At 43.7% G+C, this 25557-nt stretch overlaps 1 protein-coding gene across 2 annotated transcripts in view; it reads right to left on the bottom strand.

Annotated features, from left to right (window-relative positions):
* gli3 (GLI family zinc finger 3) overlaps positions 1-25557 on the bottom strand; it is a 121261-nt gene that overhangs the window by 69083 nt on the left and 26621 nt on the right. For both annotated transcript variants that reach the window (XM_077509205.1, XM_077509204.1), the window contains 2 exons: positions 25063-25236; positions 2602-2823 (listed from right to left, as the gene is read on the bottom strand). In XM_077509205.1, the coding sequence (XP_077365331.1) occupies positions 2602-2823; positions 25063-25195 (355 nt within the window). In that variant the 5' untranslated portion in view covers positions 25196-25236. The remainder of the gene's footprint in view (positions 1-2601; positions 2824-25062; positions 25237-25557) is intronic.

Below are 25557 nucleotides of genomic sequence, written 5' to 3'. Positions count from 1 at the left end.
CTCCATCACCGGTGCACACCTGGGATGAATTTTAGGAGGTGAGACCGTTACATGTTACGGCTTAGGGCACATTTTCAGATAATGAACAAAACAAAAATGATCGTTTAATAAGATTTTAAAAAAGTGAAAATAATCAAAGGTGTGTGCTCCCTGTTTACACCTTGGGGTACAAGCACGGGTGACCCCCGAGTTCAAAGCGAGGAAGCCCATTCACCCCACCATGTTCCCAACACCTGCGGCCTGCAGGAGGTGGGGGCTTTTCCGCAGATCATAACTCTGACTAGTGACACTAATGCGTTTTGTGACTGGCTATTATTAGCGGAAACTCGACTAGCTGTGTTTGCTGGGCTTGTTTTCTAAAGTATCCCAATAAAAATAGTCTGGAACGGAATTATTAATTGTGTCAAACGTGCACTCCATCACTTATTTTACAGTTATCACGAGTTATGGTGTGGAAAACTGGAATGACAGCACGTCAGGTTAAGGCTATAATAACAAGCTTCTGGCTAAAGGTAGCTGGAATTGAATACATAACTACACATTACATCCTTTCATTTTCGATTCCATTTGTCCTAAGTGGAGCCTATCCCAGACTATCTTGGCTCACTGCTCATCATGCATACCACCACCCGCACTCTCCGTTCCAGCATTTCCCTCTTTGTTCCGAAAGTCTGTACTACTTTTGGTAATCTTCTTCTCTTCTCTAAATAATCAAATTCACCTCATTCATCTCAATGTAATCCTTTTAAAAGTTAGTGAGGGATACTGTACATGATCGGAGTTAGAAAACATATTTTCTTGGGTGAAAGGCACAGAAAAGTTTGAGAAATGTTATGGAAAAAGGTGAACAATAAAAGATGTTGCTACTTTTTTATGTAATATATATCCAGATTTCTTAGTTGTAATGAGTATTTATTAATATTGATTAATTCAGAGTCATTTTAAGACATTCTGTGGACCTCATGAAGCCTGACGGGATTTTCTTTTTTACTTTTTCAGCATTTTAACTCAATCAGATTGCCTCTTAGCTTAGCTACAGGGTGAAACCCCCCACCACACCCCCCTGTTTTTCATTCCTCCCACACACAAACAAGAATTGGCAGTGTTGCTGAGTTAGGCCAGGATGTAATGGCCCCTAATGTAGCGGCCCCCAGGGTCCTGCCCGGCCCACACCGTCACCAGCACGCTACGCTTTTCCCCTTCAGTAAATAGAGTTACACTCGGCGGTCGGGGTCCGCTGGACTTTTCATTAGCAATCGGCCCCGACTTTATTCACAGGCGATTGCTGGCCAACCCAACAGGCGATTAGCCTCCTAATCAGACTCTTGCTAACCCAATCATCTCGCTGCCGTCCGGCTTTGCTTCAGATTATCTCCACTATCTCACGTTAGGCTTACGCCGGCTTGTCGGGTCTCACACTTGCGAGGTGGGAGGGGGGAGGGGGAGAGGGGGAGATGGCGGTTTGACTTTGGGCCGTTTGAAGTGCGAGTTGACGAGAGCGAGCTCGGCGTTCAGACAGGTCCGCCCTAATGAGGGAATTAAGCAGGCGCGCTGGCCATACTAACGCCGCCTGCACCATGTATGACAGGATTGCCTCTCGCACACTCTGCTGAAATGCTCTCTCACAAACACAAAACTGAAAAAATGACTCACTCAAACACTACTAAAATGCTTTCACGCATTACTGAAATGCTCTCACACTCACGTACACATACTACTGATTAATTCTCACATACATTATGGAAGCACTCTCATATCACAAAAACTGAAAACTAGTGAAAAATCACTCCGAGTCACAACTAGTGAAATGCTTTCATAATCTATTTAAATACTCTCGCATTCACCTAAAATGATATTAGGAGCACCACGGAAGGTCTCTTACTAACACTACGGAAACATTGACATTCACTATTTAAACACTTTCACACACAAGTTAAAAATTATTCACCCACAAACACTACTGAAATGCAGTCACACTCATCATTGAAATGTTCTCACATGTTCCTGGAATGAGCTCTCACACAACTGAAACACTCCCACATTTATTTCGAAACCACTCACACCCCACTGAAATGTTCTCACACACTCCTAGAACACTCTCATATTCACCACTGAAACACTTTCACACATCCACGGTAACTCTCTCACTAACACTACGGAAACATTGACATTCACTATTTAAACACTCTCACACACAAGTTAAAAAATATTCACCCACACAAACTACTGAAATGCAGTCACATTCATCATTGAAATGTTCTCAGCTGCTCCTGGACTGAGCTCTCACACAACTGAAACACTCGCACATTTATTTCGAAACCACTCACACACCACTGAAATGTTCTCACACACTCCTAGAACACGCACACATTGACCACAGAAACGCTTTCACACGTAACACTGAAAAAACACTTTTTGCCCATACGCTACTGAAACGCTCTCTCAAATACACTCATGGTAAACTCACAATTTCAAAGATTTGTTCACACATGCACTTCTGAATTGCTCTCTCACTTACAAATGAAAAATGCTGACTTACACACCCTACTGGAACAGTCTCACATGCACAACTGCTATGAAGAAAACATGATTGTTTCTTACGGTAGTGCGAGTCCAGGTAGCCGTTGCGGGGGTCCATGGCGAAGAGGGTTCCCCGGTAGGGCAGGGCGTGTTCTGCCAGGTGGGGTAGGGATCCGGGGAGCTCCTTCTTGAGCGGCGAAGGTCGCTCCTCGGTGGATGTGGAGGGCTCCTCGGTCATGCCGCGCTCCGAGCTGAGGGCATTACGCCTCTCGCGGTGGTACGGTGGGCCCGAGCTCTCATCCTCTGCCAAACGACAACAGAGGATTCATGAGGAAACACGTTTCAGATACGAGAACGCTTCAGACCCCCACAGATAGATGGTGCCACAGTATCTGCCCACCATTAATTCACAGTTGCTAATGTACCATTATGCTAGCAAAAAAAAACAGATTTGGGGTGTTATTTGAAGTGGCTGGAACGGATTAATTGCACTTCCATTCATTTCAATGGGGAAACATGATTTTGATGTTTAAATTTGACAATGGGTCAATCTGACTCGCACCATAACAGTGCTAAAGTAGCTAATCATCCATTATGTCCGTTTAGTTGAATGCTGACAGCATCCCACATATGTTATTCGGATTTTTATTCTCCTCACTTTGTTGCCGAGAAACAATTCCCACATGATTCCCACCTTCACCATTCATTTGTTATTCAACACCAAGTTACTACTAAAAAAATATTAGTAATACTACTACTACTTCTACTACTGCTACTGCTACTAGTAATTAATAGTTAATTACTTTGTAATTTTCACAGAACTTATCCTTCAATTTCCTTTATTAGCATTCAGCTTTCAGCATTCCCACACAATTTCTGCACTTAGTCTAGATGACTAAATGAATGCAACAATTGAGGAACTCTACAATGTTGTTGCCAGTTACAAGACTCAACATGTTTATTTGTCGTGTGCACAGTCAAAAACAACAGTGAGCAGTGAAATTATTCCTTTCCCGGTTATATTAAAAATAATAATAATAATACACTGTCTTTCCTCACCTGCAACCTACTGAGGCTTTTTATCACCAGTGTAAACACGCTGCATGGGTTCAGCCACATGTGGGAGTTGCGGAGTGTTTGGGCGAAAGCGTTTCAAGCTTGAGGATTTCCCAGAAGTCTGCTCTTAAATTCAGCTTTTTCTCTCTCTCTCTCTCTCTCTCTCGCTCTCTCTCTCTCTCTCTCTCTCTCTCTCTCTCTCTCTCTCTCTCTCTCTCTCTCTCTCTCTCTCTCTCTCTCTCTCTCTCTCTCTCTCTCGCTCTCTCACTCTCTCTCATAATTCCCATGGAGAGAGCAAGAGAGGCTTCCCGACTGCATTCCAAGCTGCCCATTAAACAGCGTCATGGGTTGTATCAAGCACCCCCTCCCTCACCCTCCCCTCACCCACCATCCCCCCTTTGGACTGTTCTTAAACTAAATCTCTCATCCGCTGTCTGACGGAGAAATTGGGAGGAGCGGGATCTCTGGGGGGGGGGGGGGGGGGGGGGGTAGCTTCCTGGCACGCTGGCTAAAAGAAGGGGATAAACGCCGAGTTGAGTTCAAGGGCTGAGCTCAGCCAAGAAAGACACGGCCTTTGACATGGGGTTTGACCTTTGAACTGCCATCTACGCAGGAGGGACTAAGGGGGCGCAAAGTCAGTCACCCACCCGACTTGAGTATTAACCCTCTTTTTGTGTTTGTTTCTTTGGTACGCTAAGAATGTTTATGGGTCAATATGACCCGTACCATATAAAAGAACAAGAAAGTAACAAAAAAAAAACCCGGCAAATTCAAAAAGTAGGAAATATTGTTTTTAGAACATAAACAAGATGCTGATGGTTGTCGGCTGTCTTAGTAAGCTGTTTGTTATTGTGGAAACGCTGAAGCATTGATTTTTATTCTCCACACATTTTTGCCGCGTAACAGCTCTCACATAATGCCTCCAATTTACACTGTTCAAATTTCAACTAGCTTCAAAAATTCACACCTCCCAGGGTATATATCGTCTGATTCCACATTACTTACAGTATTTGTACAATTTTAAAAGTTTAATATAAACTTTTCCCCATTCATTTTCAATGAGACAGATATTGAACTTTTTCTAAGTATCACTTTCCATGCCGAATTCCATACATATCATCATTACCAGGTGTCTGATACTGCTCGGTGGCACAGTTGGTAAAGTGCATTGCCCAGTAACCAGGAGGACATAATTTCATAATTTGTATCTCCATTTACTTAAGCATTCCACATGCATTCACATCTTAGCATTCAGCTTTCAGCATTTCCACGCAACTCCTCCAGAAATTGCACTTACTCTAGCTTATTCATAAGATGTTAAAAAAAAAATACATTACAAAATTGAAGAACTTGTTTGAAAAAAAATTCAATTTTATTTAATACTGTTATTTTAGGTCTTTAAACTTTAAAATTTTACTTGTGGATAGAGCTATTGTCAGCCAGGTCGATTATTAGTGTCGATATTTTGCATTTTGACAGTTTTTTTTTTTTTTTTGTTTTTTTTTTACCGTTGAAAACTTCTGAGCTATTTATTTGTTGAAGTTTCTGAACATTCTAATAGATGCTGTCAAGCATGGAGTTCCCTGCACTTTTTGTTAGAATTTTAAAACAAAAGTTTTCTATTGTCTAAAATAAAAACATTGAAAAAATCTAAAAGTTGTTTCATAAACATGCTAAAAGGTATTTACAACAGGTAAAGCCATTGTTACATTTTTAAGATTTTTTACATTAATATTTAATCTTTACTTACTGCAATGAATATCATCCCCAAATATCAGTTCTTAGTATCTATTGTTTTGTACCGCAAAGTTAAATACAACTGAACTGTGACCAGCTAGGGATTTCGTTCGCGTACCACAAGAGGGAGCCTACGTACCTTTGAGAATCACTGCTCGAACTTTTTGTGAGTAGTGTATGCAAGTTTAAACTGTCACTTTGACTCAAACGTACACTTTAGCGTTGAACGCGTTTTGCGCTGTTTTGGAAAACGTCCGCGAGAGACCACTTTTCAAAAGTTTGTATTTCCTGGGCGCAAAAAAAAACCTCTTAAGTGCGTCTCCGCAGCTAAAATTGGCCAGTAGACATGAGCGCCCAGCGGCCTTTTAACATCTACATGGCTCCATTTATAAAACATCAGAGAAATAAGCTCATAAATATGTACTCCAGTCAGCTTGCGAGTTCTCACATGTCGACGTCAGACGATGCGAGGAAAGCGGCGGATGCGAGTTTTTTTTTTTGTTTTTTTGTTTTTTTTTCGAGCGCACGTGGCGCTCGCGGCCTCCGCTTTTTCCAGCCCGTGTCGTCGGCGGCGGCGGCGGATGAACCCGATTCCCAAAATCCCTTTATGTTAATATTGCGCTTTGCAAGAGCCAGACCTATTAATCCAGCTTTAGAGCGTATAAATGCCATTATTCCCTTAATAAGATCACGGGCTGTGCAGTATGGGATTAAATGCTTATATCATAACTGACGCTGTCATTTCCTCCGGATGAGAGGCAGCTCACTCCTCTCTCAGCCTGTCAGTTCCGCGTTAAAGGATCCCGGCAATTTTTCCGCCGCCGCCGACCCGTCATGGAATAAGAGCGGCACCCGTGGGCTGCCGAATTGCTTCGCCGCATCCTCACCCATTCTTCAATCACGCCTCCTAACGTGGCTCTCTCTTAAGGTAGCGTTGTAGAATCTGGCCTGCTTTGTTGTTCTTAATTGGCTAGAAGATGGCCTGCCGCATTGCATTGCTTAAGGCAGCGCTTTCCAAACTTTTGACACCAAGGACCACCTTGAAAAATACTTGACTTTCCAAGTACAACCATCATTACCGACGCTGAAATGCAGCAGCGTGGCGGGCCTAAGGCTATGTTCACATCGCAGGTTAATTCCCAGGTTTTTGCCCAGATATGTTCCATTCCATGTGAGCAGTACAATTCCAATTTGTCCATATCAGACCCAGCCGAAAATCCTTGCAATTGCCTCAAATGTGTCAGGACTGAGACCGTATTCACTTACGGAAACACTGCGCCATGTGAAGTCGTGTTTTGCGTCGACTTTGAACTTCCGTTCACATTACAGCTGTCGTATTTGTTTTTGTAATGTGAACAATTACACAAAAAGAAAAAATATCAAATTGGGCACCATGCCCTGCAGTGTGAGCATACCCTGAGGCAGTTTTACTGAAAAGGAGATTTAACATTATTGTAAGACTCTGTTACATTATGTGAAATGTGAATAGTCAAACTAAGCACAAATATTGAAAAATACAAAATTTCACTCAAATAAAGATATATATTACGTACATTATATATATATATATATATATATATATATATATATATATATATATATATATATATATATATATATATATATATATATATATATATATATATATACACATATATATAAAATGCAACCGTATTGTACGTAAAAGTTGAATTGTACTGTACTGTACTGGATAGGTACGGGCGAGTTCCAATACCAGGTATAAGTATTGGGCGAATTTTTATTGTTTTTTTTGGTTAAAGTTTATTTCAAACATGTATAAAAACAAAGTAATTATAAGAGTACATATAGAAAGAAAGAAAAACACAAGACACATAAAGCAACAAACACAACATTAGAGCAACAAAAATAACAATTTTGCAATAATACACTTGGTCTAATTTCAAGGTATTGGTACAAATGACACCGGTGACGGAAGTCAATACCATTATCGTCCGTCCTCTTGTGGCCATTTTACAATCAGGAAAAACTTAGAAATTAGAGGAATAGAAAATTACCATTAATTTTATCCAATTTTAAGGAAAAATGGCATATTGGGACATTTCTTTCAAGTTATCTGTCATCATTTTTTTGGGGGGTGGGGGGGATGTTATGTATCTGTACTGCTGGTTTCAGAAACTTGTACTCTGGTAAAAGTTTAAAAGTTTGAAAAAAATTTATCGACCATACCAAGTACTGGATTTAAGAAAATGTTTAAGCTACTGTAAATACTGTGCACGGTTCAGTTCAAACATTAAATTTAGTATTTCTTTGCGTACCACGGGAGGGAGTGTACATTGCTTAAGTGCAGAACCTTCCGGCATCGACGCCGTTCACCGATGCCAGTGCCGAGAAAACGGCAGGTTGGCTGGCCGATGTGAAAGCGCTTTACGACTTCCCGTCCCCCCGGTGAGGTCAAGCGACTAATGGCTCAATCCCAGCGGTGTCACGCGCTCGCCGTGCCCCTGCGACCCGACCGTTACCATGACGAGACCGGAGGGTTCATCAATGTCCCATATAGCACCTTAACTGGCTTCATGACTGCGATCCCAAGCACCTTCAATAATGGTTAGCCATATACTAGCAGCCACAAAGGCTCAATTGACTGGACGCGAGCCACAGAAGAAGAAAAAGCAGACGAAGAAGAAGCTTTTCTCTTCCAGTTTCAGAAAAAGTTTCCTCTCCGTCATGTTTTATTTCCCTGGTTTTTCCCATGGTGGCCTCCACCAGTTCGTGGGTCCGTTCAAACTAACAGAAAAGCAGCAGGACGGACCTCTGCAGACCAAAAAAAACAAAACTATAACTATCCCGCACTCTCTCTCTCTCTCTCTCTCTCTCTCTCTCTCTCTCTCTCTCTCTCTCTCTCTCTCTCTCTCTCTCTCTCTCTCTCTCTGGTGATTGAATTTCTTAACATCTTTTCAAAAAGCGCTTAAATGCCTGCAGGCGAGAGGAAGAAACAAGCTAATGGTGGATGGGGAGCGCTGAACAAATTTCAGAGGCCTTTCCTGCTCGCGTTTGAGCTTGAAAGCGCGCCGGCGCCTTTCAACTGTTCAAAGTCCTCCTTCCTCCTGCAGTGTCACTGAAGGATTTGAAAAGAAGGTAATTGTGCTCGCCGCCGCCCTGATCAGAGCGCGCGCCCCGGCTTTAGTACCACTAGAAAGGTACCCGGTCGCTCCGTTGTGCCATTCTTCCCCGAGCACCTTTTAGCGTTGTCGCTCCCTCCTCCGCCTGGCGCGTCCTCCTCCTTTCAACACCTGCGAGCCTCTCATTAAACTCCCCCAAGTCCCAAATGTGGCCCTCTTGTCCGTCTGTCTTTTGTCAAAAACAGGCCGCAAACCTTCAGGAGGGAAGCGAGAGTGGAAGCGATGACTTTAAACGAGGAAAACTGATCGCTCTCCGTTTATCGTGGAGCTTCTTTTCCTATGCTGCAACTCTAGTCAAAAAATAGTCATCTTTTTTCAGGGCTTCTGCAGGTATCATCAAATCTGATTTTTAATGCAACTTAAAATTAATTTAATGCCCACGTCATGCTAAATATACACACGCGCACACGTCGACTGTACATACCATTTCTATATTAGAGCTATAATAGCTAAGATATAAGGTCTTCTTAATTTTAACAAATTCAATTTAATGGCTTTTTGCTGTTAACTCATTCAGATCCACCAACGTATCAATACGTTTTTTAAAACGTCCTTCACTTCCAAAAACGTATGTAAAGGGCCAGCAGGTGGCAGCAGAGTATAAGAGATCAGCCAGGGCCATGTTGCAACAAGCTCTTTTTGTCAGTGTTTTCACCAGGAATGTGAATATTGATTAAACCTAGCTACATTCTAATGCTAATTGCTGCAAAACAGAAACAGATACAAATATCCTATTTTTTCCTGATGAAAGAAGATTATCTATTTTTTCTTTTGGTATGGTAGGTTCCATGTTTTTATATCAATAGAATACAATATTCTGTGGGTCAAAATCCAGTAAAACAGCCAGGAGTTGCTTCAGTAAAAATGGCTGGGAATGAAAGCATTAACCGTGGAAACCCTGGTATTACATTACAACATGATGCATTTCAATATTCTATCATTCATATTGCTAGATTTTGCACCACAATGTAGTACTGCACTGAAGACAACAAACACTAAATTTTTGGGGAAAAATGGAAATGTTTTAAAAAAAATGTTTGCTTGTCTGAAATGCTAGTAAGGTGAATGTTCATAAGTATGAAGTATAAGTATTAAAAATGGGGAGCAAAAACGTAACCGAGATATAGCGGAGGATGACTGCTACAACGAATGAAGTGGCACCCCAACAATTCAGACAACCCTTAGAAACGTTTTTTCTTCTCCCCCCGCCGAAGGCAGAGGTTAAAAAACAAGGACTGCTCCTTCCTCCACATGCTAATCCGTCTTTCACTCTCAAGCATCTGATTTGCCCTCCGGCCTCAACTCTTGTCAGTCTCCGAGGCCGGGACGTGCGCGTTTCAGGGGGTGCACAAAGGCCCATTGCAAAAAAAAAAAAAAAAAAAAAAGAGAGAAGCCCACCCCACCAACCCTCCGCCAACTCTCCTCCAACCCCCCAACCAGCGTCTTTTGTGCAGCCCAAACATCAGACGAGGTGTTGTTGTACCTCTGAGCCAAAGCCAAGAGAGAAGCGGCGCTCCACCTTCCGCGCCTCAAAGAAGCGCTTGTCAATGGCACAAACAGGTTTTGGCTGCACTGCGAGGAGACATGAAGCGAAATCGCGCAAGCACTTCGCCTTCAAAGCTCGTCTCCTCCTGTGCAATAATCTCTTGCTCCCCTTTCTTCGCCCCCTCCTCCTCCTCTTTCTCTTGCAAATCAACTCCCGGGAAAGACTGGAGACTCCCCCCAATTAACAATGAGCGGAAGGGAGAAGGAGAAAATTCCAGCAGCTGGCTAGAGTTTAATAAGAGCACCTCTCCAAGCGGCTTAGGCTTATGCACCTGATTCGCCGTAATCGACGAGGAGGAATCGGCGGTGATTAGCGGGCCGGCCTGGAAGACTCGGCGGAGAAATCCGGACCAGACCGATGCAATGACAGAGGGTTGCGTTCTTGTCCACCGACAGGTGACCTGCAAGACGGGTCGACAGCCCGGGAAGTACCTGGTGGCCTTTTAGCAAATTAGCTCCGTTCAGTTTAGGATGCCTAAAAGTTCCAGAAAAAACAAACAAACAAACTAGTCTAAAAGTCATAGCAAATATCACGCAAGCAACTATTATCTGCAGTCATAAGTCAAAGACAAAAAAGCAAGGACGAAAGGGCCAGAAAACCTGATATTAAAAATAGATAAATACAGAATAACAATCAAATAAAGGAAAAACTTTAAAGGTTTGCTGCAGAATTAACAACAAAAAATAAATATATTGAATAATTAATACAATAATAATTAACAAATATAAATATATATTTTTTAAATCTATGGTAAATGTAGAATAAAAATAAAAATTAACAAGAGAAAATCTGCAGTCAAATTTGACTAAACATAAGAAATAACAATAAAATGAAAAATACTAAAAATTAAGATAAAAGGAAAATAATGAATCTGACTAAAAATAAGTCTATTGTAATAATTAAAAAAAATTAAATACTTGGAAAAAAAAATGGCAAAATACTTTTCTAATGTCTACTGTAAAAGTAAGCTAAAAAATTATTATAAAAAATACAAAAAAACTACCTTTTTTTTTTTTACCATAACTCTACTAAAAATGAAAAATGAGAAAATTTAACCATTTTTAAAAGGTTAAAAAAATGTATTAATAATAATCACGAAGTGAAACAAAATAATGATGTAAAAAAAAAAACTGTATTAAAGATGAAAAAAAAAAGTTAAATCATGATGTTGAAAAAAATGTAAAAATAAAGCAACTATTGCTTTATAAGTTTAAGTAAATCTTATCCTGGTGCACGTGAGTGCTTGAATCGTGCCAACTTAATTCACGTTGATGCAAATTGTCTTGGCAAATAATCCAACACGTGGTGGAGGCATTGGTCTTTTTGCCCGCTTTTAACGGAAAGATATTTTTGTTCAGTCTCAGTCGTCACAGAACACTGAAAATTATCTTTGCATCTGAATGTGAATATTGCCATAAGAATGTCACTGCCAAACCCAGGAAAAAAAAATAAAAAATTCTCTCAGAATGAAAACTTTCACCGATAGTATCTTGCCCAATAAACTTGTGATTTACCTCAAAGTAACCTGTGTTGTTAATGGATTCTGCACAAAAGGCGAGCACGGCCGAACTCGATTCAACTGTCAGCAGGTAGGAGGGTCCCACTCCTGGTTAACAGTCGGCAGCTGATTTCACACACCACAAATGCCCACTTCAATATTCATCCAGGCAAATTCAACAACTCCCACATCTCAATTTGGCTCCCAGCAGCCCGTTCAAAAAGCTACGCCAACCGCCGCCCGCTCTCTCTTTCTATGCCGCTGGGGGTCTGCTGGGACACCCCCCTCCCTTCCGCCCTCATGCCCCTCATCCCCACCACCCCGGCCCCCAGGAGCTCAGCCTCTCGCAGTCCCGGCCCGCCGGGCCCCAGGGCCGCGGAGGGGCAAATCAAAGCCTGCCCGGCTCCTTCCATCTTGCTGGCGCTCACCTCAAATCAGGCTCACAGCGGGATTGTGTCATGCCAAGACTCCGCCGGCCTCCCCCCTTGTTCGCCCATCAGGGGCGCGGCGGCTCGAAACCCCACCAGCATGTCATCAGGGCCACATTGTGATGGAGCAATGAGCAGGGGCCAGCTCCAACTAAAAAGCCGGCACTCTTAAAATGCACATTGATGCCTTTTTTTTGGACGGAGGATAGTTACGCGGCTTTTAAGACTTTTCACTGAAAAGTACACCTTGGCCTACATTCTTAGCCGAATCAAATGGCGAGAGACGCATTTGATGGCAGCTTCAAAGCCAAAGATTCCATTAGGCGCTCGCGGGCCAATCGGCTTCCGACGGTCACAAGTCGCCTATGATGGGCTGTGACCTGTTACGTACTTCAAACCGTCTTCTTTAACAATATGACGTGATTGTGCATCGATGTAACTTCAGTTCTACAGTATACAATTAGCAATGTGACTGTTTCTGTAATATGCCTCAGATTTCAAATTCATCCCCCCAGGGCAAATGAATGATGTCATTTTTTTTTTTTTTTTGCCCTCCATACAGCCAAATTTGGAAAGCAAAACATGTGAGCAGCAATCTGCACACGTCACTACGTTTAATGACAGCATGACCTCTTTTAAGTGAATACCTTTTGTTTTGTCAACTTGTTATATAAATATTAAACTGTTCCACATCAAATCAAATCAAATCAAATCAAACTTTACATTCAAAGGGCAACTCAACGTGCTGAACAATTAAAACATCCATAATACAATGCAAAGAAAAAGCCACCCCTCGCCCCTATATCCCCATGATCGTATCCACAGACACGCACGCAAACCAAAACATGGCGGGGCACAGAAGAACCCTGTGAGAAAAGGCACACAGGTGGAGTTCATCCACACTCAGAGGGATGACGGCCAACCACCACAGGGAGGAATGATGTATGGATAAATGTTACATTGTCCTAAGTATCGATTGCTGGTAAAATTCCCATGGTGGTAAAATGTGGATCCACTGAAGTCTCAGCTGTAGACCAAGGTATTAGGAGCCATCTTATAACAGTGTACACTGTACAGTCCCTCGCTACTTCACTTATTGTGGATTCACTCACGGATTTGTATTTAGATCCATAACTCATACATTATGGGGTTTACCTCGGGCTGTACCTCGATATTTTGTGGGTTTTTCAGCAATCATTTAGATTTTTCTGACAATGGTCTAAGTTGAGTTGCTTTCGTTTGCATCGCCAGTTGTGCAACAAGCCTGGGACTTTGAGCAAAGGGCACCTTGGCCTGCGTTCATAGCAGCGTCAAACACCAAGAGATGCGACTGACCGCAGCTTGAAAGCCAAAAATTCCATTTAACGCTCCCGGGCCAATCGGCTTACGAAACGTATCAGCGCGGCTTCAGACGCTCATGAGTGGGCAAACAACGGGCCGTAACCTGTTACGTACTTGCAAATGTCCTCTGTAACAAGGCGACATGAGCGCCCCCGAATTAGCACCGGCTGGGACGGCGCTTCGTTGATTTAGGGGGCTTGATCTGGGCACGCTTCCCAGCATACCAGCAAGTGGGCCAGTTTCCACCAGGGCCTGAACAGCAGGATCCACTGACACACACACACGAGCGAGAGCGAGCCGGACCGGTCTGTGGCACTCCGATTAGGACGGGGGCTCGCCAAGAGAAATGGATCCGTGGCCAAAGCAAAGAAGTAGCGAGCCAACGGTTAGGATCCAGTAGAGAGGAGGGAAAAGAAATGAGAGGGAAATCCAAAAACGGCATTCTGCATGTTAAAGCATCACTTCATTGCACTTCATTCAAGTGCTGTAAGCCCTTGTTATACTTAAGGATCTACTAAAATAAGGCTTGCTGTTTAAAATACAAAAAATGTAACCAAAAAAAAAAAGAAATCACTCTTTTGGACAAAAGACCCGGAAATAGACCTAATAAAGTGTACTCATAAATATACAAAATGAAAAAAATGAGCAGAAAAAAAGCTAAATCCAATTTTTTTCTTTGTTTGCTGGTAGTAATGGAGACGTCCGTAGAGTGGCGAAGTCGATTAAGGCAGGAGGCGGTCGCTTAATGAGGCACCTGCCCGCCAGCCATTGACAAGCACGTTACCTCCTAACGAAGGCTAGCGGGCTAATTTAACTTTTGACATTTGATAGCTAAGGAATGAGGGGGGATCAGCCATTTATCTGGAACAGGATTACTCCTCCTCACCCTCGCCCGCTTCCCCTCCATCCTGCCCCTTCACACACACACACACGCACACACCAGCCAAAAAAAAAAAAAAAAAAAAGCTCTCCGAGTCAAGCCCGGATTCATTAATTTTCCTACTGCTAAGCACTTTATCAATGACTGGCGCTGCTCCGCCGCGGTCTCTCTGCGCCTTCACGCTGTCCGCCGCACTCTCGGAACTGCGACCCACACAGTAAGTGGGACATCGCCGATGCACATTTTTGGAAGTTTGGAAACGGTCACGGTAGCATATGCAGCGTAAAGGTCATTCACGAGGATGTTAAAAATAATGGCCTTCGCTGTTCTTAGTGATTCCAAACGTGTCTTCCAAAGGGCCCCTTGTACACCAAACTCATACAGTGAACAATAAAGAAACTGTTCACGCAAAGTTGTGATCATCCAGTTAAGATTCAGAGTTCAACTCCAACTTTGACTGAATTCATTAATCAATGTATAGTGTACTTCTAACACTTCATTTTAGCTGAAATACTTCAACTCCACATTCAGTTGGCCCCGTGTTGTCTTGTCATTGTGCGACTGATTCTGGTGTGTGCACCGCCAGGCCACCAGGGGGCAGTATAATACCTGCATATGTAAATATATGAAGACGGTCACAACTGCTTAGTAAACTGCAGTAATATTTGTCATTTTTCAGAGAATAAAAAAAATACACATCTCTGATTTTTTTATTGTTCGACAAACCCAAACATCTAACCTTGCTCTCACAAGATGAATTCTCGCAGTATTTGTGAGTTCACAAACCCCGGAGAATACATCTTGTACCGCTCCCGCTGATAACCGCCGTTCCGCTCTTCACAGAGCGACATTGTGTTTGGGGGCGGGATATGCAACTGTGACGAAACCAGGAAGGCAGCGCCGATGCAAGGGCTAACAAATAAACCCAACATGGACGAATAGACGCTAAAATTAAGTCAGTTCTCGCAGAATTACTCACTGTTTCCATGTTGAATGTTGAACAGCAAGGAGTGCTTCGTTCATTTATAGCTGGTAAGATGTTCGTGCTTTTCCCCCCTTCGGCAAGAACAAAGACGAAATTTTCACCCATGGCCGTGATTGGTTAAAACAAACGTGTAGAATGACGCATCGTCCAATCAGCTCGAATTATTGTACAGAATGTCCTGCCTTTCCCGACCAAATTACTGTGGAGAGGTACCAGATGGATATTGCGGAGAACTTTGAGTGAAGCGCATATCCATCTGGCTATTGCCAGCCTGCCAGGTTACCAAACTTCACCATCTCAAGAAACTTCAATAGTACGGGACAATCAAAATAATTTCTTACATACCAGTAACAGATATGGATATGACCTATACCGTATATAGACCGGGGTAATCAACTTGTTCACTTGCCTGATACGGGGCCACCCCCTCAAAAGTGGTTAATTTCAACAAGACAAGAAAGTTTTGTCTTGATCTTTGGGATGTTACACTCACATGTGGTAGAGATATGTTATTAAAACACCTGGAAACTTTTAAATAGTAATAGAGAGTCACAGTATGTTTCCTTCCAAGTGCCAGTACTATGCGTGACATCACTCACGCACCTGGAAGTGAATAGAAGCAATGATCGCAAAGACTTTGGACTGTTAGCATCTGAACCAAACACACATTGGAAAGCTTTCACACACTGTCCGGTGAAGGGACTAGCTATCACTCATAAGAGGTGCGAGGAGGAAATGTGCATGTGTAACGGCGAATTAGTCTCACTCGGACACCCGCTGAAGGCCGAGCGTCTCCATTACACGTCGGACGAGGGGCTGCGCATGAGTGTGACAAATTCGGGTGAAATGAACGGCACAGTCGGGCCTTTCATGCCGCAGCTGGCAACACTCACGCTGTCTAGCCCATCGCGTTGGACCTTTTTTTTTTTTTTTTTTTTCTTACCAGCACGTATGACAATCACAATTCCAAACCGCAGGCCAGGTGCCGTAAAACGAACATGCTAACTACCTGGCGCGCACAACGAGGAGCTGTTCTGGACACAGTCTGACTCACTGGTAGGCTAATCGCATCGAGGTTTGGCCTTAAATGCTCAACACATGATTTGGAATATGGTTAGTTCATTAATCGAAAGCTCCGAGGCGCCAATGTGCCTCACAAGGATTCTTTTATAACCTTGTCAAGCATTGTTTGCCTTCCAATTTGCAAAACATCATTACGACGTCAGCTTGTCGCAAAAAGCCCAGACTTGACCTTGGCTGCTTGTTAAAAAAAGCTCTAGACCTAGACCTTCATTGGCCCAACGGACAAAACTTAAGGTGAACTCCAAGTCATCTTGAGGCCACAGTGCGGAAAAACTGTTGGTGGATGTAGTGATGGAGTCCAAATATAGCAGCTCCACTTCATGGTCTTTCACTTAAAATGTCATCTGTGGCTTTTCCAGAACACACCACACCCTATGTCCTTTTTTTTTTCCCCCGTCCTTCAGCTATCCCGTCCCTTCCACTTTAATGACCTGTCCTGTCGCTCACATTGCCTCTCAGATCCATTTTCTAATCTGGGCATGACTTCACCATTAATCCCACAACCCACATACAGTAAATACTGACTTGAGCCGCATATCTGCTGTCCTTATTGGAATGGAGGGAAAGTGGTGTTAAAAGTGATCACTGTAAGCTCAAGGCTACTTTAGGATTTAAGTGTAGGATGGTGTCCTCCTCACCATCGCCTTCCCAACCTTCCTTAATCTCTACTCTCGTCACTCATCGCAGTCTCCTCAATATCCTACATTTTACTGCCCCCCCCCCCCCCACACACACACACTCTGCTCCTTTCCTCACTGCATGCAGCTCCCTCTTTTCATTCACTGTACACTACCTCCAAACCCCTCCCTTATGAACTCCATGGGGGGACTCGCACAGACCCACGCAGAGCTGTCCCAGAGCCAAACTCAGAAACAAAGAGCCCACAGAGAGAGAGAGGCCCAGACATAATATGGAGCGCCTCTGACAGCACTCCAAGATGAAGTCATGAGGTCACCAAATAGTTAATAATAATGCCCCTAACACCAGCACCATCAATACCACCATTTAGCGGCGGAGAAAAATGAGCGCCTGCACGCATGTGTGAGTATCTGCAGTGTGCAACAAGTGTGGACGGATAAAAAGCTTTTAAAAACGTAATCAGATACTCCGGCGGGTCCTTTGTGGATACCAGAGGAGGGAAAACAAAACTTTTGGCTTTGCTCCAACCACGTTGAAGGAAACCCCCAACGCGCGTCTTTTCTTATTGGAGTTTGTCAGACAAGAAACGCACCCGAGTGGTAATGGAGCTGTCGCGGTCAGGTCCGCCCTCTCCACATTGGAGGAGTCTCCCAGCTTCAGGTGAGGTTAGATAAGGTAAGAAAGACACAAGTGTCTCAAAAGTGGTTCGGGGTGTTTTCAACTGTGCTTCTTCATAAACGAGCTGAATGCAGTGTGGGTTCCACTTTTCAGTCAGAAAGAACTCCAGTGAAGAGGGAACTCTATTTTATGACCCTTGAATCCAAAGAAGAATCTGAAGTTTGAAAACCCCTTTTAAGAGAACTAAAGATGTACCAAACGCAGACCACCTTGTATGATCTGAATTGGGTTCACTTCAAGCCCAGTTTGCTTCACCTATGCAAATGTGAACGCAAAGTGGTCCAGGTTCATCTCAATTTCAGGTTTGTATTGCCGTTGTCTTGGTCTGATGTGTACAGTACCAGAAAGACAACGAGGACCTATTTTGAACCAAGTTGCAGGTGAACACATTAAACTTTTCTGTTGGTTCACTTTTTCATCCACTTTGGTGGACTGTACTTGAAAACACAATGAGTTCTCATCAGAACTGTATTGGATGAGAAAACTAACTAGGAGCTATATCAATTGGCTTTGTAAAGTGGACCAAGTATTTAACCTAAAGAAAAAAAAATATTCAGTTCTGACTGGGTCTGATCTCAATATAATCTTGTGAACTTGAGAGTACTTTACCTGTAAACTGATGCAGATGTGAAACTAATCAAACCTTGAGACCCTTTCCAGAGCACTCTGGCTTCTTTTAGTGTTGGATTGGACAGATTGAGGGACCCAGTGTGAAAACATCCTGACTTCAGTTTAACATGCAAAGTGCTCACGTATGACCAAAAAGTTTGGATAGATGGCTGAGAAGGACCAAGTATAAAAAAAAGTTTGCAGGTGGGAGAGTGGATTCTATCATTGATGTCACAAAATGAAGTGGGCCTCATAATATGCCTTTTACAGGATGAAGGAGTGGGAATAGAGGAAGTTAGTGAAAGAAAGCTATGCAATTGCTTGACATTAGAAGGGCTCTTTCAAGTTCATGTTGCACTGCCGGTACAGACATTTGTTTCCCCGGCAAACTCTGTCCGCGCAACACATCTGAGTTCAATTCTCCGCATGCCCTCTCCTTCGGAAAATCAATTCCTCTCAGAGTGGGGCAAGGGGATTACACCGTCCCTCCCCGGATCCAACCCGACAAATGGTTCTTATCGCTGACAGCCCCCTTACTCCAGTTCCTCATCTCCCTTTTCCCCATCCAGGAGGAGAAACTCACCACGCCAGTGTGGATGTGATCCCGGGCTCTCGCTGCCAATAGTGGCAACTCTTTTCACACTCCAAACCTGAGCTATTTACGAGAGCCCTGGGAGAAACAAGGGTGGGAAGAAGAGCAAGCACGGAGCAGAGAGCAGAGAGCGCCGCTGCCTCTCCTCTGTGTCTGCTTACAATAAATCGCCAGGAATGGCTGCCATGCTTTTTGGCCTTTGATCCAAGCTCCTCTTTCGAGAGAAAGAGAGATCTGGTTGGTGGGGAGAAGGGTGAGACTCGAGGCCCAGGGGGAGTGAAGGTCAGGGGAGGGAGATTAAGGGGATGCAGGGGCCTCTTGTTCATGCAAACCTGAAAGCTTGAGTTGATCACCTTTGTCAGAGGCTGAGAGGCAAGCTTGTGTCATTAGAAAACAGAATGGAGTACTGCTTTGGCAGAGGTCGCCAGGCACTGAGAGGTCTCAGCCAAGGAAGTAAGGTTTTTTTAGACGACAGAAAAACTGTACAACTAATTTCCATGAAATTTTGTGCAGGATGGTACAAGGAATAATCCAAGAGATTGTAGGGCAAATCCAGATTAAATTGCGGCCTGGAGTGGATGAGTATCACCCACAACTGATAGGTTTTTGAAAATATGCCTAGGCTCTGATATCAGCAGACCGTTTACAAGTGTTACAACCACAATGTATGTAATGTAACGCTACATTTCCAGCTAACTAACAAGGAAAAGTTGAGACAAGAGTTTTGCCCCATATGGTGACACTTATGCTCCACTTGAAAAAGATAAAGCATTCAACTCTTTGTACTTGAAAAGTCCTGTTTGTGCTAACAAAAACGTACCCGATGCTCATCTGAGATGAGCGGTCCAACTCATGTCGCAATTTTCTCACACAATTACAAGCATAAATGAAAACTAACATTTGCAAAACCCGCATCTGGCATATTTTCTTGGCTGAGATCTGAAAAAAAGTGTCATTCAAGTTGTGTCTATTTAGCCTTTTGTGCACACGTCCAACTCAAATCCACAAGTAATTCCCCGGCCAGACTCGAACCTTTAACTAATTATATGTTCTCACCACATGATGATGTGTGTCAAGGAAGCATTTAAAACCCAAAACTGGAAAACGTTTTTGTCATCACACATTTTCTTATGATCAACACCAGATGCGGCGTGCAAAAGCTATTAGACGTGAATGTCCGTCACTGCGTGAATAGAAACGGCAGGCCTGTTAGGCCAGGGCCACGCATTGCCACCATGACTTTAGCAAGGACCCAAGAGCAGACGAGCACAACAGAGCGCAAGGGAAGGAACGCACCATAATAAATCCTCCTGGCAGGCCCGGGACGCTCCTGCTTTTGTTCCTACTGGCAGGGGGGAGGCCGCCGATGCCTGACAACAAATAGGAAAAAAGTACAAGCATAATCAACTACTGTTTCCCCACTTTGTGGGTTTACGGGGCCCCTACACCTCCCACTCTCAGAGGAATGAGATCTGGCATGGGTGGAGCGATGTTGGGATGTTGCTTGGCTAACCCCAACCCTAACCCCATTACATCATATCCCTTGGGACAGGCTCTCATTATCTTTTTTTTTTTTTTTTTTAAGTGGGGAGGGGGTGTTGATCATTGGTCTGGGGACTTGTCTGTGACCTCCGGTGACCAGCTATTTCTCACTGCCCTGTGAGCCAGTTCTGTCCAGTGTGACTGTAAATGATCTGTCAGAAATCCGAATCCATCTTGTCTGCAGTCACTTTTCTTCAGGTGATGAGCTCCATGACCGTCAAAACTGTGACAAGCTACAATTCTGAGGCCCGAAGTTGCGAGAAACATTTCTGGCCGCACCTCCCCGCCTCCCGAGGCCATTGAAGCTAGCGTGCTTCATCCGTCGACGCTGCAGACGGAAGTCTGCCAGACGAGCGAGTCCAAGTCTGGGCTGGAAGGCTCATGTTCCCCTCCGCCCTCTGTAGCAGTGAGGCTAAGCTAATCCTGCGCCTCGGGCCCCAGCGAGGTGGCGCTGCCAAAGCCCGTCCCCCTGCTGCTGCAGGAAATTGCCTTCAGTCCAGAGGTCCATGAAATGAGTGTGACTCACTGGTGAAAGCACAGCACGCCCACAGTTTTTGTGTCTACAGGTACATCCTAAATTATCCTAGTGGCTTCTAAAAGGTTTTCATGCATTTTTATGTATTATTTATGCAACAAGCAGGGGGTTTATTGGACACAAATACCTAGTTTTGCTGTGAGGGGTTTGTGTGTCAGCCCCAAAACGCCTCCTCTATTGTGCTGTTTGACCCGCAGGCCAGGCAGTACTCCCTTGAGGTTCCTTATCCCTCCATCAGTCCTTTCTCATTAGCCCCACATACCCAGAACCCGGAGCAAAGCTACATGAAGGGAGGCCCTGCTTCCTCCTTTGGACTTCACCAATAGCACACAGCACAAATACAGATGGAAGGAATCCCCGTCGGAGTGGTTCCGAAGCACAGATTAGTCGCTACATATCCCCCCCCTGCTCAGATGTATACTTTTTTATTCTTGAACAACAAAAGAGGAGATTTTTCATCCCCTTGGTGGCAACATAAGGAGGGAGGAGAAGAAGGCGGAGATGGGGCAGGACACAGTGGAGAAACAGTTGATTATGAGTCCCATCAAGTGATCAATGATTTCATTAACAAGACGGATCACGCAGCTGTCACAGTGCTGACACGGGCTGAGGGATGATCCGCTCCCAAAGCTCCATTTTCCCCAGACTCCCAGTTCTCCCGCCCTGCCCTTCCAATATCCCTCTCCAGACCGCGAGTGAACAGTGGTGTTAGGGGGTTAAAAATCGGAATGGAGCGTGGTGTTGACGGACGGTGGGGGCAGTCACTGGGAGGGGAGGGGGGAATGCAGGGAACTGCAGGGTAGGGGTGAAGGAGGGAAGGAAGAAAAGTGGAAATCCATTTTGAAACCCATTTTCAATTAGGGGTCCACAAGCTGTTATCACAGGTGTCCCAGAATGGCGGCCCGTAAGTGAAAATGTCTCCTATCCGTTTGTGAAATGAAACCTTATCTGGGCGGCACAAAGATGGCGGGGGACAGCGTATCTGTAAATTACTTTCCATCCGTGCTGTTAACGGGAACTTTATTTCTGTCAGATGACACCCCCTCCATTCCACCACCCCTTCTATTTACTGTTGATCATTTAAATGGCTGCCTAAAAAGACGGTGGCCCCTCGACCCCTCAATTCCACCCACCCCCCTCCTCCCACACCTCTCTTGCCACTCTTCACCTGTCAGATTTTCTTCCTTTTCTTCTTGAAAGCGGTCCTTTTGCTCTGGGAATTTTCTGGCCAACCCCTTTGTTGTCCTTACTTGAACTGCAAAAAACCCGGTCGTCAATTACACAACTTTTACAGCATCTTTCACGAGCCTCTCAGGCTCTCGCCCCCACCCCCCCAATCTTCCAACTCGAATTCCACATTTGCCCCTAAATATGCCAATTTAAAAAAAAAAAAAACATCCCACCAACAGCGGTCATATTCTACTTTTTTTTTAACCCAACAAAAGAATCAGAGGGCTATGTGATCCACCTGCCCGTTGAATGGCGAGAGGAGGAGGTGGGGGTGGTGGGGAAGGAGTGGAGAGAACCTCTCCTGATGACCCCCCCCCCCCAGCGCAAACCGCCCCCCAATCATGGCATTGTCGCAGCACAGTCGTCTCTTTTGAGTTGTCAGGCAAGAAAAAGGGGGTTGGACAAGGAGGGGGTGAATGGCACACAGGATGAAGCCACCTTTTTGTAGCCAACCACATGAGAACACTGTGCCAATAATGCCGACTTGGTGCCTGTATAAAAGTTCCAACGAGGATGAGAAATATCCCATCATCAGACTTAAAACTATTCCACTATCATTCGGATCTTGTGCCCACGGGGTTTCTGTGGACTTGGGATCAGGGGCTTCTTCCGATGAGGGGAACCCGCCACAGAGGAGGCTCGGCAGCTCCTCACAATTACCTTTTTGTTTGGAAGGGGGATGAAGGCAGCAGGGGTTAAAGTTGGGTGTAGGGTTACACCTGATAAGAGGTTATGAGTTCTGGCGTAGGGGAATGTGGGGTAATTATAACTGCCCAAAGAATGTTAGCTGCCTTATGAATCCGAGACAGGGATTCAGGTCTGGTGGTCTTAAACTTCCGGTTCGGTGACTTTAAAGCCTATATTAGCTGTGTAAGTAGATCCGGCATTTATTCACCCCTCCTTCACACAGAACTTAATGAAGCAGGATCTTTCCATCTCTGTGGGCGCTTTCACAAAATTCACACAGTGACACACTTACAGAAATGAGTCTCGCGTTTAAAACTTTACACCCGTTTCCGCTATTCAGTTTCACACAGAACACTGTCTCGTCTTTGACACTACATTCGAAGTTGAGAAATTGGCCGTGGGTCACCTTTGTTGCAACATTCAGTAACAGTACCTTTTACACAGCGCAATGGAAAACCCGTCAAGTGTGAAAGGGTCTTAAGTACAGGACAGGTGCAGAAACACAATGAATCGTGGTCTTTCAAATCTGGTTCCCATCCGGGAATCTTGCCTCTACCTCCTGCCGTTTTCCAAACTGTCATTACATCAGCAAGAAATATCCGCAATTACGGAGCCAAATTATATCCCTGATTTTTCCACATCCCTCCTTCAACGGGCCCCCTTAATTAATAAAACTGTGTCGGCCATCTGGCAATGACTTTTCCCAGGATGTGTGGGGATGTTCAGTATTACTTTACCCACTTCCTGTGATAACTCCCATATGGAGGGAGAAAGTCGCCGCTACATATTTACCCTATACACTGGACACTTGGGATTATCTTGTTTGACAGAAGCCTCCTCTAGGGCAGTCCACATCCAAACCCCCCAAAACCAATCCAAAATCCTCTTGCTACTAATGAGTGCAGCTGTGGCTTAAGGGCAGGCAGCAGTGATCTCAACTCTGGTTTTGTTCCGACTTTAGACTTTCCTGCTTATATATACCATATATATATATATATATATATATATATATATATATATATATATATATATATATATATATATATATATATATATATATATATATATATATATATATATATATATACATGTATATGTGTGTGTGAAAAGCGGATGACTACTGGCATAACACACTGAAAGGTACGCAGCATTCATAACCGCATAAATTGAAGGCATTGCTATGTAAACAAGTTCAGCGACAGTGTGTTATATACAGCGTGACTCACAGCAAAGCATGGGAAAAAGGGGGTAAAGCAAACAGTCACATGTTTAAATACAGCTTTTGGGAGTTGTTCAGAAATGACATCATCGTGGTTAGAAAAACAAGCAACGGGTCATGGACATCTGCACTTAAATGCGATGATGTGGCCACGACATTTTTTTTATTTGACATCAAAATCAAATTTCAAAAGGTTAGTAAGACACTACAGCGCTAATCATAATCTTGGAAAAGAAAAGGTCAATGAGGAATTTGTAAAAGCTTATTTTGCTAACTAACTAGCTAAGTAACGTTCTTCATCCTATGCGATGCTTTTGCGCAACAGATACGCCAAACCATTTAGCTAGCTGCACATCTACCTATTATCTAAATAGCTCATTCATAACCTCCTGCTTTTCAATTTTAGTATAACCGAAAATTCCTGACCCTCTGCCTAGCTACCTAACTAACTCCATAGATAACCGGTATATTGGCCAAACTAGCTAACTAATACATTCATAACTTATTACCACTCTCATTTTGCCAACGGAGTCTAACTAAAGCATCTATATAGCAAACAAGCTAGTTAACTTGCTAACTAACTAACTCACTCACAAATACAATCATAATTTCCTGCCTCGAGATTTTTGCCCTGCATGTTCGAGCTAACCACCTAAGATATCTACCTAAGTACCTTGCCAGGACACTCTTGTAAAAGAAATGTTTAATCTCAAAAGTAAAATAAACTAATATTGACTAACTGGATAATTAGGTAATATGTCCAAAACATTCGACCACACATGCTATGCTTGTAAGGGTGGCCTACATAGCTAACTAATTAGCTAACAGGGTAAACAGTGGAACGATATGTCAATTCAACCATAACTTAGTAAAGAAGATAAACTTCTATCCTAATCCGCAATGCAAGCAAAAGCCACCCAGCCAATGCAAAATAAAATACTTTTTTTTTTTTTTTTGCTGCAAAGTGCCTTGAAAAAGTAAAACAAACATTTTCTCTAAGAAAACAAATGCTAAAAGTCAAACATTGGCTAAAGCTTCAAGACCAAGACGAGCTTTTTAGATTCAGCAGGAACTGGGGAACGAGAGTGTGTCGTACCGTTGGACGTGGTGCTGGAGGCCACCGCCTTCTCGCTGATGTCATTGCGCGCCGACGAGCCCTTGGTCGCCACGATGGTCTCCACCCTCTTCTTCTTCTCAGCTGCGGAACTGGCCTGGGACTGGGTTTCCATGGCGAATGCTCATTCCTCAGCACCACATGGAGACGGGATAACTTGGGGGGGGGGCAAGGACAAGAAGGTTTTAATACAATCTGTACAGTTTCTAACTCAGGAAAAGAGTACAAGAACAAAGTAGAAGTTTTCACACCTGGACAAAAGTAATTACTTTTTTTTTTTTTTTTTTTTACCGTCCCTTTGATAGTTAGTGGGCTACGTTGTGGTTCATGGGAGTCATCAACAAACAAACAAACAAACAAACAAACAAACAAACTAACTAACTAACTAACTAACTAACTAACACATTTACAACATCATGCCTCACTTTGTGCTCAATGGATACTGCAGCTATAATCCACTATTATCTACCATAACTA

The sequence above is a fragment of the Festucalex cinctus genome, chromosome 20 (genome assembly GCF_051991245.1).
Source record: "Festucalex cinctus isolate MCC-2025b chromosome 20, RoL_Fcin_1.0, whole genome shotgun sequence".
Lineage (NCBI taxonomy): Eukaryota > Metazoa > Chordata > Actinopteri > Syngnathiformes > Syngnathidae > Festucalex > Festucalex cinctus.
The sequence above is the reverse complement of the archived record's forward strand: the minus strand, read 5'-3'. Positions and strand labels throughout refer to the sequence as shown.